At 38.0% G+C, this 14,902-nt stretch overlaps 1 protein-coding gene across 1 annotated transcript in view; it reads right to left on the bottom strand.

The window, feature by feature from the left end:
- The window catches only part of LOC139558929 (hairy/enhancer-of-split related with YRPW motif-like protein), a 25,578-nt gene extending 11,026 nt beyond the window's left edge, over positions 1–14,552 (bottom strand). The window contains exon 1 of the mRNA XM_071374434.1: positions 13,905–14,552. Within this exon, the coding sequence (XP_071230535.1) occupies positions 13,905–13,990 (86 nt within the window). The 5' untranslated portion in view covers positions 13,991–14,552. The remainder of the gene's footprint in view (positions 1–13,904) is intronic.
- Positions 14,553–14,902: the final 350 nt, after the last annotated feature.

Raw genomic sequence — 14,902 nt, 5'->3', positions numbered from 1 at the left:
GCAAACTGAACAAAGAGTACATTGACACATTATGCTGACACACTAAAGATAGAGGGATCCATAGTCAGCTGCTTCTAAACAGAGGTTTATAAGACAGAATCTGCTGATTCCAATAAAGGCAAACAAAACAAAGAGTACATTGACACATTATGCTGACACACTAGGATGGAGGGTCCGGCCACCATTGTAGTCTAGCTGAGAGCAGATGTGGGCGTTATTGGGCGTGAACAAGCGGGAAGCTTGAACTAGAGGATAGTGGTGGCGAATGACTTGAGAAGGGAGACTTCATTTGCATAAGGGATGGACATAGTGCTATGTGTGTATAAATATAGGAGCTAAGGCTCTGGGAAGGGGGGTTCCGCGGGGGGTGTTCCGCGGTGTGTGTGCCGCGGGGTGTGTTCCGCGGACATTCCAGATTGTGATACAATTTGTATTAAAAATCTTATTTGAGTTCACAAAGTTCTTGTAAGAGTTATATTTGAAGTGATTTTCTACGACATATTTGGCGAGCTTGGCCAGGAGTGACAGGGACGGAGATGTTCTTGGCTGACGGGTTCTTTGGACAATCTAAACAAACAGAGGTGGCCACCCAACTATATACGGTAAGCAAGTTCTTACAATAGTTGAAATGTTTGTGTAGATTGCTTCAGAGTCCTGTCTCAGCGGGAGGAATGTCATGTAGGTCTCTCTCTCAAATTTCCTAAAAACGATAAAAACGAAAGAACTTTTGAATTCAAATAAATGTGCATGCATGTGTGAGTTTGGGTTTTGTATGAATGCGCATGTCTAGAGATTGAGTGAACTGGAACTGTGAACTTTGATTGTGTCGGGTGTTTGGCTGGGGGGAGCGGGCATTTGTTCTGGTTGGACTGCTCGAGACAGGTTCATGTGTCTGGTTTGATTGGGGGAGTTGTTCCGTCTGATTCTGCTTGGCCGGGTTCGACCGTATCAGGATCTGTTTTGGGATGTGCGTAAACACACCTCAGTCAACCTGAGCGGGCGACTCGTGTCGGGTGTGTGTGATTCGGACTGCCCCTCTCGTCGGACCATTCATTTTGAGCAGCCTTGTGTGGGCTGATCGGCGCAACTGTTTGTACTCTCTAGTTGAGCGGCTGGGCTCAGGCGCAGGGCTACAACAAGTAGCTTATACAGTCAAAGCATAAAACAGTAGGTTGTAGGAAAACGTTAGCCCGATTGTGCGGCGTTCAACTGCAAAAGTAACTTATACGGTCAAAGCATAAATTGGTAGGTTGTAGGAAAACGTTAGCCCGATTGTGCGGCGTTCAACTGCAAAAGTAACTTATACGGTCAAAACATAAATCAGTAGTTAAATAAATATTCATAGTTTCCGCTCTGAAATGAGGACTGTATGAGTGAAGTAGTAGGTGCAGGAAAAACGTTGGCCCGATTGTGCGGCGTTCAAATGCAAAAGAAATCCTGCGAATAAAAAACCGCTCTGTCTAGCTACCAGGGTTTGGTAATTCAGTAGGTCACGCCACAATACTACTCTAAGAATAGAAGAAAAGATAAGTATTGGGGGTTGAATAGGATATGAAGACAAGCTGATCCGATTAGACAGTAGTCTCGTCATATTGTAGAAGTCTAGGCTTATGTAGAAGGAAGTGAATTAAGTCAATAAAGAAAGACTGAGTTGTTTTGAGGTAAAAACAAAGGGATTGAATGAACGGATGAAACATAAAAGGATGAATGATAATGTTGTAAGAAATGAGTAGATCTGTGTAAAAATAGAAGATTAGGAAGGAAAGATGAGTTGTGTGTGTATGTAGGCAGAACGTCCAGGAGAGGGAGCGCGCAGCTCTCCTGTGACAGAGTAGAGTTGATGCTGTAGTATTCAGAAATAATGTATGTACTGTATAGAGTAGGCTTCGATAAAAGAAATTAAGTGATGTGACAAATGAATTATTAATTGGAAAGGAGATTGGCTCTAACTCGGAAAAATAGTAAATAAAAGGTGTAGAAATACATGGGAGTATTTAGGAAAAATAAATAAATAAATAGTCGCATGGGACCAAAATGTGAAGCTCGATTTGTAGGCGTTCTTATGTCAACATTCTATCATCAGAAAATACATTGCGATAAGGTTGTGTGTGTGGTTCCTCTAGTCCTTGCAGACGTGCGGGTGATTGGCAGAACTATTGACAAGATCTAAGAACCAATAAGAAAATAGCTCTCTGTTCTGGATATAGGTATATCGGGTAGTGTAATGTGACATTAGAACTTAGTGCGGTAGTAGGAAATGCCGCTATACAAGAGTTTATTTCCTTGTCAAAATAACAAACAACTAATTGGTTTGAGGTTAGTGAGAATGGAATTTTTTACTTGTCGGTGTATAGTCTCTGAGCGAACAATGAGTGTTTCATAGAGATTACAGTTTATATGTGGTCAAGAAGAAGTATTGGATCACGTTTGACATCTAGTAAAATAACGATGGAATTTTAATTGTTAGACATTCTATACCACAATTCTCTGGAACTGTTAAAGACGCTTTAGAATAAAATCTATGGATAAGTAAAATTATTGGTTTGCTGACTAAAAGGTAACGTTGTGAATATTAACAATATGTACACTTTCTTTTCCAGAAAGAATAAGGGAAAAAAAGTTTTTTTTAATCTTCTCTGGTCAACAATGTCATTGGAGACTGCATTACTGTGGAAAGCAGTTAATTAAAGTCAGCCGCTTTAAAAATAAAAATATCTGGATAAGGCTAAAACATGGAGTTCTGGATGAGTGAGTCCAGTCCCTTTGCGATTATTGGCTTATGATTTACTACTAAGTGCACCATGTACTGGGAATGAATATACATTAGTAGGTTTATTGGAAGGGTTTTTTCCAATTCAGTTTCAAATTGGGTATGCAAAAGGATGAACATGTTTTTGAAAAATGTATTTAAGTTGCTCCTAAAGAAAGGGGGAGTGGAAACATATTAATGGTCTCAAAATGCCCTGAATCCTAGGAATTTCTTGTGAAAGACTGATCACCTTTTACTAGAAATTGTTGGAACAGGTGGGATATACTTATAAAATGTTTAAGACACCAGACTCTATTCAAACTGTATAATTACTTTGAAAATCTATTATGTCCCTGGGAAAATTATGAAGAGTTGTACCCTTAAATTGAATAAGTTATTCGAATAGGTTTATTTTAATTTTTATTTTCGATATAACATGGGTTCATAGGTAAAACTATCAGTTCCTTAGGGGTTATGGTCTTTGGATAAATACACTAATGTGTTTTGTTCATTCTGCATATAGAAAGTGATGAAAGTTACTCCAAAGGGTTTTGTTGATAAAAACATCATCTATAATTCATCTGAGAGAACACTGGTGGAATAAGGGAGTTATCATAAGAAGGTGACGTCAGAATGCTTTAAGGCATGGGAGAGAATATCACCACAAGTGGGTGTGGAGCTCAAACCCACCCTAACCGGCTGAATAGTGAGGGACAACTGTGTCTGATGACCTGTGAACTGTATCTAAAAAAGACATGCTGAAATGACATTATATTTGTTGGGAGAATAATGACTTAAAGGAATTGGGGTACTGACCTTTTTATTATCAGGCCACTCATGAGAGAAACTGAGACAAAAGGGCTATTGGGAAAATAGATAGTACTGGTATTTAAAGTGTTTAGTATAAATGTTAATTATTAAAGGGATGTTGTGTATTGAATAGATAAGGTCAAATTTGAGTTAAAGTAAACACTAAGGATTGTTATCATGAATATTGGGTTGGAAAATGTATAAAATAAAAAGTATAACTGTTTAGTTATTTGGATATAGAACTGTTTAACGTTAATAGGCTTAGGGAAGCTCTGGAAACTAATCCTGAGACAAGGAGGTTGACAGAACTTACAGAATTTTAGATTAAAGGTTTTTTGTTTCTTTCGTTTTATAATGTCATTGGAATTGGGATGATAAAATGTAATGTTCAATTGAATAAATAGGTAGTCTGTTGTGCGAAGATACCCATGAATGAAGAAGAAAGAGACCAACAATAACATTGGCATAGAATGACACGGATGGACGTTTTCCATTACATTACAAATAGTGGTAATATTGCAAATGTGCAAGTATTATTATTATTATTATTTTTTATTTTTTTTATTATTATTTTTTTTCTCTTTTTCTCGTTTGGTCAATTTATTTTTGTTTTGAGGAACATAAGGTTGTGTATATGTTCCTGAGGAGGGACTGATATAAATGATATATAAATTGACTTAAGGATGTTTTAAGTATGTATCAAACAATGGCAGTTATGGGTTAGGGGACTTATAAATGAAGGTAATGGTAGTAAAGGGGTGTTATTTCTAGAAATATGTATAAAAATAGAGATAATTCACAGAAAAGGAAAGATAGCTGGCTGTGTAAAATATAGGGACAATTCTAAAAGTAAATAGAACAATTCACATATCTAAAGATATGGTAAAAAGAATAAGTGGTGGCATTTTGAACATTAGAGCAAAAGTTTAAGAAACTTATGACATAGTTTTGTTAGGATTGGATATTAATCCAACTGGAAAACGCTTGAATGATTACATGTTATTTTACAGCAGTTGCTGTGGGGACAATCATTTGACTATCATTATGAATATTTCTGTGGCAGGAGGCCAGGTATTTGAGGCAGAATGGTTACATAGGGCTGTTATTAAAAATTAAGATTTAGTGATCTTGCTAATGTTGTCAGGAAATAACCCATGTGTTAGTGTGTATGTCCTCAGGAAAAAACAGCCAGAAATGGAAGGGCTTGGGCTGCATTCTGGAGACTGAGTGTACATCAAGATACACCAGGCTGGTGGTATACTTCTTACAACACTGCAGTGGTAAAATTCTTCATGTCTCTCTTTGGTGGGTGCATAAGTCTCACGAGAAGTGAGGTCCAGCTGAATAATGGGTGAGCTTGAAAACACCATGACAGAGGACGTGGAATCAGAGAGAGAGAGAGAGAGAGAGAGACTAGATTTCACTATAGACATACTGGGTTGAGTTTGAGGCTACTTGTTTTATTTTTAATACATCATGTGAAAGAGAATGGATGATAGGATATTATACTCTAAACAAACATGTTAAAGGGATTGATATGAAAGCATATACAGTGTTGAATTAATTCAAGAAGAGAGAATGTTAATTGTAGGTTATGCACATGATTATCAGTTGAAATGGAGTAGATGGGAAACTAAGTAAAAATGACATGATTTGGGAACACCTCTCAGAACCTGTGGCCGAAAGGGGAAGACTGGGTGGAAGCATGAGGAAGCTTTTTAGGGCTTTTATTTTTGTGGAGTCCAGCAGAAAAGTATCCTGGAGGCATAGAGTCAGGTAAAGAGAGAGTGGGAATTGTCATGGTCTCAGATTTCAGTTTGCATGAATATATTTATGCATAACACATAACATTGTCAATGCTGTTATGTTTTGTCTGTTGTTTTCCAAGTTTTATGTTTAGGAAACCAGAAGGAGAGGGGTTCGCCAGCTTCAGCTGGAATGTCTGTTTGTTGTGTGATGAGTGATGGAAGTAAGAGGATGTATGGTGCAATCTTAGAACAGAGGCCATAAGTCTCTAAGTATGAATGCTTCACAGAAAGTAGGCAGAAACCTGAACCAGGATGAGAGGTTCTGCGTCTGATGATCCAAAGGGGACCAGAAGGACCTCTCTCAGTGGTACCAGGAGATCTAGTCCATGTTGGAGGGATCCGGAGGAAGTGGGATCAACCAAGGAGAGATGGACCCTATGAGGTGGCCAAAGCAACAAGAACGGCCGTCCAAGTGAAAAGAAGCCAGACGTGGTACCATCTGAACCACTGCAGCTGAGTCCCAACAGAGAAGGATACAACCACATAGAGATGAGGACACTGAGGATGCTGATTCACCAGGAGGGAGCCTGGAGGGAGCAGGAGCAGCGGAAACGATTGAGATGCCAGGGAGGAGCCAAGAAAACAGTAAATCAAGTGAAAGCCAAAATATGACACGTGCACCGACTAATGCACCCAGAAGAGGAGGAGAGGCCTCACAAGGAACAGAATAAGAACGTTTCTTTCCTAAAATTGAAACCCTTCCAGATGGAAGCTAAGTCCGGCCTGAGGAGGGAGCCTCAGGTGAAGAAAGAGGAGGAAAAGTCCTGCAAGCTGAAGAAAATGGGGATTTCCCCACAATTGACTTTTAAACTTTTGAATGGTCTCCTTTACAGACAATTGATGTTAGAACAACAAAAGAATAATGACATTGACATAACAGAAGCAACAGTGAATGCTAGTATAGAAACAACAGACTAATGCACAATCAAGATGTATGGTGGGAGCAGGAAGAGAAGAATGGAATCAGCCGAACAATCCAAAAAGACTGACAAGGTTAGAATCTATGTTCCACCTCAATGTATAACAGAAGCAGGAGAACTGAAGTCTATCTCAATCATAAGGATCAAACCCTTATCGGAGTTTGCACTCAGTGGATGGACACATCACCAAACAAAGGGAGAAGTCGTTTGGGACCCGAAAGGATGTGACCTGACATGAATCAAAGAAAAAGACGAGTAGGTGCTCATCATGAACAAGATTGAACCAGTGGAAGGTGAAGACCTACCCCTGCACCTGAACAGGAAGAACCTGTGACAACAACAAGGGTGGCGGCTGCTGTGACGACCACAGTAGCTACCACTAGATGACATCGACTGCCCTTACCAAGCAGACCACCGTGCCAACAAAGCAATCTGAGACATCAGTCAGGAGAGTTTTTACTGATATTTGAAACTTTCTGATAAACTCTAATGATCTACCTCAAGATAAGAACATTGAAAAAGCAACAGAATTAGATATATCTCATGCTTCATCAAATATGTAATATTTTATCCTTATATTTTTTATACCAATTTTGATCTATTACTCTTATGACAATTGGAGATGTTTGGTCTAGTTAGTTTTTGTTTTTTTATGTTTCTGATTAGATCTTTTCCTCCTATTTCACATTGGAGATGTTTGGTCTAGTTGGTTTATATGCTTCACTTTGTTTTTATTTTTTGTATTTTCTTGTTTATCATAGGTATTTTAATTTACTATCCCACAGTCTTATTTGTATCATTTATGTGGCTAAATAGCCCCAGAGGGGGGATTGTAGTAGTAACATAAGGCAACTGGATGCTAATGGTAGAAGAGACATATAGTCTGACAATTCCAATAAGACACATACTAGAGAAATATGCCTAAGACAATTGGACACATTAATGAAAGGGGGAGACACATGGTCTGCTGACCTGACACACTAATGATAAAAAGGACCCATAGTCAGCTCCTTCTAAAAAGAAGGCGTATAGTACAGAATCTGCTGATTCCAATAAAGGCAAACTGAACAAAGAGTACATTGACACATTATGCTGACACACTAAAGATAGAGGGATCCATAGTCAGCTGCTTCTAAACAGAGGTTTATAAGACAGAATCTGCTGATTCCAATAAAGGCAAACAAAACAAAGAGTACATTGACACATTATGCTGACACACTAGGATGGAGGGTCCGGCCACCATTGTAGTCTAGCTGAGAGCAGATGTGGGCGTTATTGGGCGTGAACAAGCGGGAAGCTTGAACTAGAGGATAGTGGTGGCGAATGACTTGAGAAGGGAGACTTCATTTGCATAAGGGATGGACATAGTGCTATGTGTGTATAAATATAGGAGCTAAGGCTCTGGGAAGGGGGGTTCCGCGGGGGGTGTTCCGCGGTGTGTGTGCCGCGGGGTGTGTTCCGCGGACATTCCAGATTGTGATACAATTTGTATTAAAAATCTTATTTGAGTTCACAAAGTTCTTGTAAGAGTTATATTTGAAGTGATTTTCTACGACACACCCTGTTCCCTATTGGCTCTGGTCAACAGTAGTGCTCTCTATAAGGGATATGGTGCCATATGGGACTCATTCAAGTCAATATGGATCCTGTTTGTCGAACTAGCTCTCGTTTCAGTTCTTAAAAGAGCTTGACAGCTTTGAGTCCTTTAACTGTGTTATTCTTCAGTGGAATCAGTCCATCAAAGACTTGTGTTGGTTATATGACGTTCTTCTGGCTGACCTCTGACCTCCCATACGTTCTTGTTTAGATGGGTTATGGTGTGAGATATTTGTTCTGTAGAGGGAAGCTACATTTGTCCTTTTAAATGGGATATAGGAGCTTAGAAGAGATAATATATTGTTTAATAAAAGTTCTGTTTGGAGATCATGTCTTGTTTAATGAATGTTCTGTTAAGAGATGATATCTTGTTTAATGAAAGTTCTGTTTAGAGATCATGTCTTGTTTAATGAAAGTTCTGTTTAGAGATCATGTCTTGTTTAATGAAAGTTCTGTTTAGAGATCATGTCTTGTTTAATGATAGTTCTGTTTAGAGAGAATGTCTTGTTTAATGAAAGTTCTGTTTAGAGAGAATGTCTTGTTTAATGAAAGCTCTGTTTAGAGATCATGTCTTGTTTAATGAAAGTTCTGTTTAGAGAGAATGTCTTGTTTAATGAAAGTTCTCTTTAGAGATAATGTCTTGTTTAATGAAAGTTATTTTAGCAACAGTTGTTTGTCTCTATTACAGTAATTTCCATTCTAAATGATCAAGCGTAGTTTTGTGGTAGACATTCTCAATGGCTATGATAATAATAATAATAATAATAATAATAATAATCACTATTAAGATTTTATTTTATATGCTGAACATAAATATGACGGACCGGCTAGATGCGGTCTTATGTAGCAACATTTTAAATTGTGTTTTTACATTGGATAAAAGTAGAGTCTCAGAGCTAGAAAATGGTATATCAGACACTACAGTTGAGGAACAATGGAAATTAATTCTTCTAAACGCACTTTCTCAAAACGCACTTTTGAGAAAATGGACCTTGAATGTTTTGGTAAACCTACTGGAGGGGCTCTTCTTTCTCTACACCCATTTAGCATCGTTCACACCCTCTTACGCTTTAGCCCCACCCATCTCTTTAAGGATTCACATGCATGACATCAGCAGCCTGGTGTTCCAAAATAGCTTAACTGGTGTATTTTAACAGCAATAAACCCATCCGTTTCAAAATGTTTTGAGTTTACGTCGATCTAGCAAACCAGGCAACTAAAAGCACTTTTCTAAACTATGTTTTGGTTCGTTTCTAGCTTGTTAGCTCGCTAACGTTAAGTTAGCTGGCTAGCCAGTTCAAATAATGACATTATATATTTTTTCAGTATAACTTCAAATTTATGGGAGTAATTTTGGATAATATTTGTCATTTTGTGGTACTTTGGGGGGGGGGGGTTGTAATTTATCCTGTTCCACTCACACAGATTTTAAATAAATCATTACCATCAGAATTAATTGCTTTTCCATAACAAATTATTTGGATCAGATTTGACTTTGACAATTGGCCTAGCCATTATGTCATTTTATAAAAAGGAGTCTCCAAATACTAAATTCTCCAAGTCTGCTTACGGCTAAATTCGTATTGCAAAACTGTCATCAGGATTGGGGTCAAGTCCATTTCAATTCCAGTCAATTCAGGAATTAACATTCCAATTCTCTTTTAAATGAGAAAACACTTGATTATGATTCAGAGTTTGGTTCACTTTTTTTAATTCACAAGAATTGAAATGACCCCAATCACACATTCCTCCTTTTCTCTGATAAAACAAGAACAAGAAAATCAAATACTTGACATGAACGGAGAACCAGAGCAGCAACTTTGGGGGAAGTTTAAATGACCATATGTCAACAGTTTGTCAAAACCAAAACACTTTTCACCAAATGAAACCACTTAAATTCTTCCCGTTCATGACTGCAGGTCAACAAAATCTGTTAAATGATCAAACACTTTAACCGACTTGCTTGACTGTTCCCACTGAGTTGCACCAAGTTAAGTGTGAATATCAGTAATGTGTGTTGGACGGATCTATACATGCCTGTCATAGTGAGATGTATGTCTTGTTTGTTAAGATTTGCTGTATTAAACTGTACAGTTGAGGTCGGAAGTTTACATACACTTAGGTTGGAGTCATTAAAACTCGTTTTTCAACCACTCCACAAATTTCTTGTTAACAAACTATAGTTTTGGCAAGTTGGTTAGGACATCTACTTGTGCATGACACAAGTCATTTTTCCAAAAATTGTTTACAGAAAGATTATTTCACTTATAATTCACTGTATTAAATTCCAATGGGTCAGAAGTTTACATACACTAAGTTGACTATGCCTTTAAACAGCTTGGAAAATTCTCGAAAATTATGTCATGGCTTTAGAAGCTTCTGATAGGCTGATTGACATCATTTGAGTCAATTGGAGGTGTACCTGTGGATTTATTTCAAGGCCTACCTTCAAACTCAGTGCCTCTTTACTTGACATCACTGGAAAATCCCCAAAAATCAGCCAAGACCTCAGAAAAATATTGTAGACCTACACAAGTCAGGTTCATCCTTGGGAGCAATTTCCAAACTCCTGAAGGTACCACGTTCATCTGTACAAACAATAGTACGCAAGTATAAACACCATGGGACCATGTAGCTGTCATACCGCTCAGGAAGGAGACGCGTTCTGTCTCCTAGAGATGAACATACTTTGGTGCGAAAAGTGCAAATCAATCCCAGAACAACAGCAAAGGACCTTGTGAGGATGCCGGAGGAAACAGGTACAAAAGTATCTATATCCACAGTAAAACGAGTCCTATATCGACATAACCTGAAAGGCCGCTCAGCAAGGAAGAAGCCACTGCTCCAAAACCGACATTAAAAAGCCAGACTACGGTTTGCAACTGCACATGGGGACAAAGATCGTACTTTTTGGAGAAATGTCCTCTGGTCTGATGAAACAAAAGTAGAACTGTTTGGCGATAATGACCATCGTTATGTTTGGAGGAAAAAGGGGGAGGCTTGCAAGCTGAAAAACACCATCCCAACCGTGAATCACGGGGGTGGCAGCATCATGTTTTGGGGGTGCTTTGCTGCAGGAGTGACTGGTGTACTTCACAAAATAGATGGCATCATGAGGCAGGAAAATTATGTGGATATATAGAAGCAACATCTCAAGACATCAGTCAGGCAGTTAAAGCCTGGTTGCAAATGGGTCTTCCAAATGGACAATGACCCCAAGCATACAGCCAAAGTTGTGGCAAAATGGCTCAAGGACAACAAAGTCAAGGTATTGGAGTGGCCGTCACAAAGCCCTGACCTCAATCCTATAGAAAATGTGTGGGCAGAACTGAAAAAGCGTGTGCGAGCAAGGAGGCCTACAAACCTGACTCTGTTACATCAGCTCTGTCAGGAGGAATGGGCCTAAATTCACCCAACTTATTGTGGGAAGCTTGTGGAAGTCTACCTGAAATGTTTGACCCAAGGTAAACAATTTAAGGGCAATGTTACCAAATACTAATTGAGTGTATGTAAACTTCTGACCCACTGGGAATGTGATGAAATAAATAAAAGCTGAAATAAATCATTCTCTCTAATATTATTCTGACATTTCACATTCTTAACATAAAGTAGTGATCCTAACTGACCTAAGACAGGGAATCTTTACTAGGATTAAATGTCAGGAATTGTGAAAAACTGAGTTGAAATGTATTTGGCTAAGGTGTATGTAAATTTCCGACTTCAACTGTATGTGTGATTTTAAATGAACCCAACATCTCTGTTATTCTGAGTCTAAGATTAAATCCCTCTCACTGACCTCTATATTTATGAGGCGTTTCTATAGAATACAATGTAAATAGATTAGGTTATGATTCATTTACCCTGGACATTCTATTCTATTCCATTCTATTGTATTGTATTGTATTCTATTCTATTCTATTCCATTCTATTCTATTCTATTCCATTCTATTTTATTCCATTCTATTCTATTCTATTCTATTGTATTGTATTCTATTCCATTCTATTCTATTCTATTCTATTCTATTCCATTCTATTGTATTCTATTCTATTCTATTCCATTCTATTCTATTATATTCCATTCTATTTTATTCCATTCTATTCTATTCTATTGTATTCTATTCTATTCTATTCCATTCTATTGTATTCTATTCTATTACATTCTATTCTATTGTATTCTATTCCATTCTATTCTATTGTATTGTATTCTATTGTATTCTATTCTATTTTATTATATTCCATTCTATTGTATTGTATTGTATTATATTTTATTATATTCCATTCTATTCTATTGTATTGTATTCTATTGTATTGTATTGTATTGTATTCTATTCCATTCTATTCTATTCCATTCTATCCTATTTTATTCTATTCTATTCTATTCTATTCCATTCTATCCTATTATATTCTATTCCATTCTATCCTATTCTATCCTATTCTATTCTATTTCATTATATCCTATTCTATTTCATTCTATTTTATTCTATTCCATTCTATTCCATTCTATTCTATTCTATTCCATTCTATTCTATTCTATTCTAGTATATTCTATTCCATTCTATTCTATTCTAGTATATTCTATTCCATTCTATCCTATTCTATTCTATTTCATTATATCCTATTCTATTTCATTATTTTCCATTCCATTCTATCGTAGTCTAGTTGATGCTGTATTACATTAGGGGGATTGACCAATAGCGTTTTAATTCTGGGGTTTGTAAGGGAAGACACAACATTACTAAACAATAGTGTAGAGCAGACATGAATTGTTGTCAGATATGGGGTTGCAAAGCTAACGGTATTTTTCAGTAATTTTGGTAATTAACAGAAAATACATTGCAATCGATTGTAACTTTGGTATCTTAAACATGAATAAACAAAATGTATTCATATATAGTGTTAATTTACTATATCTGTGTCTGTATTGGCCATTGGTTTCTAGTAGATAGACCATAAGGTTTAAGAGAAAATAACCTGATTAATTCAACATTTAATCAACGACGACTTTGTTTTCTATTAACTCTGCAACTCTTCAAACTATTGACTTTTTTTTCCACAACTGTCACCAGTTTGATGCAGAAACATTGACAACAAACACATATTGACGTAGTAAAACGTGTGTAAAATACATGTAAAGGGTGTTTCATGCTGAAACTCTCATATTTAAACACCAAGTTGATGGTTTACTGTTTTACAGCTTTGTCATTCAAGTGTTTTTATTTTTTAAATCGTCTTATTAAATATATTTTTATTTATTTTATTTTTATTTTTTATTTATTTCGACCTTTATTTAACCAGGTAAGCTAGTTGAGAACAAGTTCTCATTTACAACTGCGACCTGGCCAAGATAAAGCAAAGCAGTTCGACACATACAACAACACATAGTTACACACGGAGTAAAACAAACATACAGTCAATAATACAGTAGAAAAAGTCTATATACAGTGTGTGCATATTTATACAGTTAGTTTATATATTCTCCATGTGATAAGGCCACACAGCGAGCCAGACATGATTTAGACACCTGTGATAATCTGAAGTACCAAAAAGGCTACTAGATGTCTTGTGATAGATTACATCCTATCCCTGAAGGATACCGAAATTAGAGTTTAGAACGTTTACAGTTAAATACCATCCCTTTGCAACCCTAGTCAGATACACAGTAAAATTATATCTGAACTATTGGACCCCGTTGAATAAGCATCAGGTGCGACTGAGCTACATCCTACAATCTCAGGTCTGATTGGTCAAAACTCAAAAAGATACAAATTCTGGTATAATTGATGAAGCTCAGGTGTGATTGGTCAGAATAATTTCAGGTGTACATGTAACTCTACATACTCAGTTATTATTGGTCAACATTCTACAATCTCAGGTGTGATTGGTCAGAATAATTCAGGTATAAATGTAATTGGTCGACATCTTTCAAACTCAGGTGTGATTCGTCAGAATCCTAGAAGCTCAGGTGTGATTGGTCAGAATCCTACAAGCTCAGGTGTGATTGGTGAATAGGTCTGTTCTTACCAGAAGCCGTCTTCCTGTCCCACGTCGATCAGCTCGTCCATGTCATCAGAGTCTGGAGAACTATAGTCATTATGAGATGTCTTCATCTCTCCTCCTCTTCCTCACTTGTTGGACAGAAATATAGATGGATGGATGGAGGGAGGGATGAAAGGAGAAGTGTGTGGAGGATCACTCCTTCTGTTCTGCTGACGCAGTAGAGAATGTGTACCCTGTGGAGTCAATGTCCAAGCGCTGTTCCTCTCTCTCTCTCTCTCTCTCTCTCTCTCTCTCTCTCTCTCTCTCTCTCTCTCTCTCTCTCTCTCTCTCTCTCTCTCTCTCTCTCTCTCTCTCTCTCTCTCTCTTTCTCTTGTTCTAGACCTCTTTGAACAATAGTATTTCCCCCTTCGTCTTCGTGTCGTCTGTCCCTCTATTCCTCTGTTCCCCTGTTACTCTGTCTCTCTGTTCCTCTGAGTTATCTTCTATGACTGGCACATCCTCCAAGGGTCTATAGCTGCTAGATGTATCAACCAATCAACTGCTTAACCCCTTCCTTTACCCAATCACTGGCATCCAACCAGACTCCTTCAACTCTCTGTGTGTCTCTCTCTCTCTCTCTCTCTCTCTCTCTCTCTCTCTCTCTCTCTCTCTCTCTCTGTCTGTCTGTCTGTCTGTCTGTCTGTCTGTCTGTCTGTCTGTCTGTCTGTCTCTCCCTCCCTCCCTCCCTCCCTCCCTCCCTCCCTCCCCCTCTCTCACTCCCTCCCTCTTTCCCACCCTTCCTTTCAACTATCCGTGCCCACTTCCTTCCCACCAACCCCTCATCACCCCTTGCCTCCCCCCTCTGTCACTATTTCAATTAGCATTCTCTCTCTCTCCTCTGACTACCACTCTCTCTTTCTCTCCCGTCTGTCTCCCGCTCTCTCTCTCTCCCCCTCTCGCTCTCCCTGCCTCCTCGTCTCTTTCTCTCTCTGTTCCTTTAATTAATCTCTCTCTCCTGAAAGAATGAAATGAAAGAGAGAGAG

The sequence above is a fragment of the Salvelinus alpinus genome, chromosome 29, assembly GCF_045679555.1.
Source record: "Salvelinus alpinus chromosome 29, SLU_Salpinus.1, whole genome shotgun sequence".
Classification (NCBI taxonomy): Eukaryota; Metazoa; Chordata; class Actinopteri; order Salmoniformes; family Salmonidae; genus Salvelinus; species Salvelinus alpinus.
This window is presented reverse-complemented; position numbering and strand designations above follow the sequence as displayed.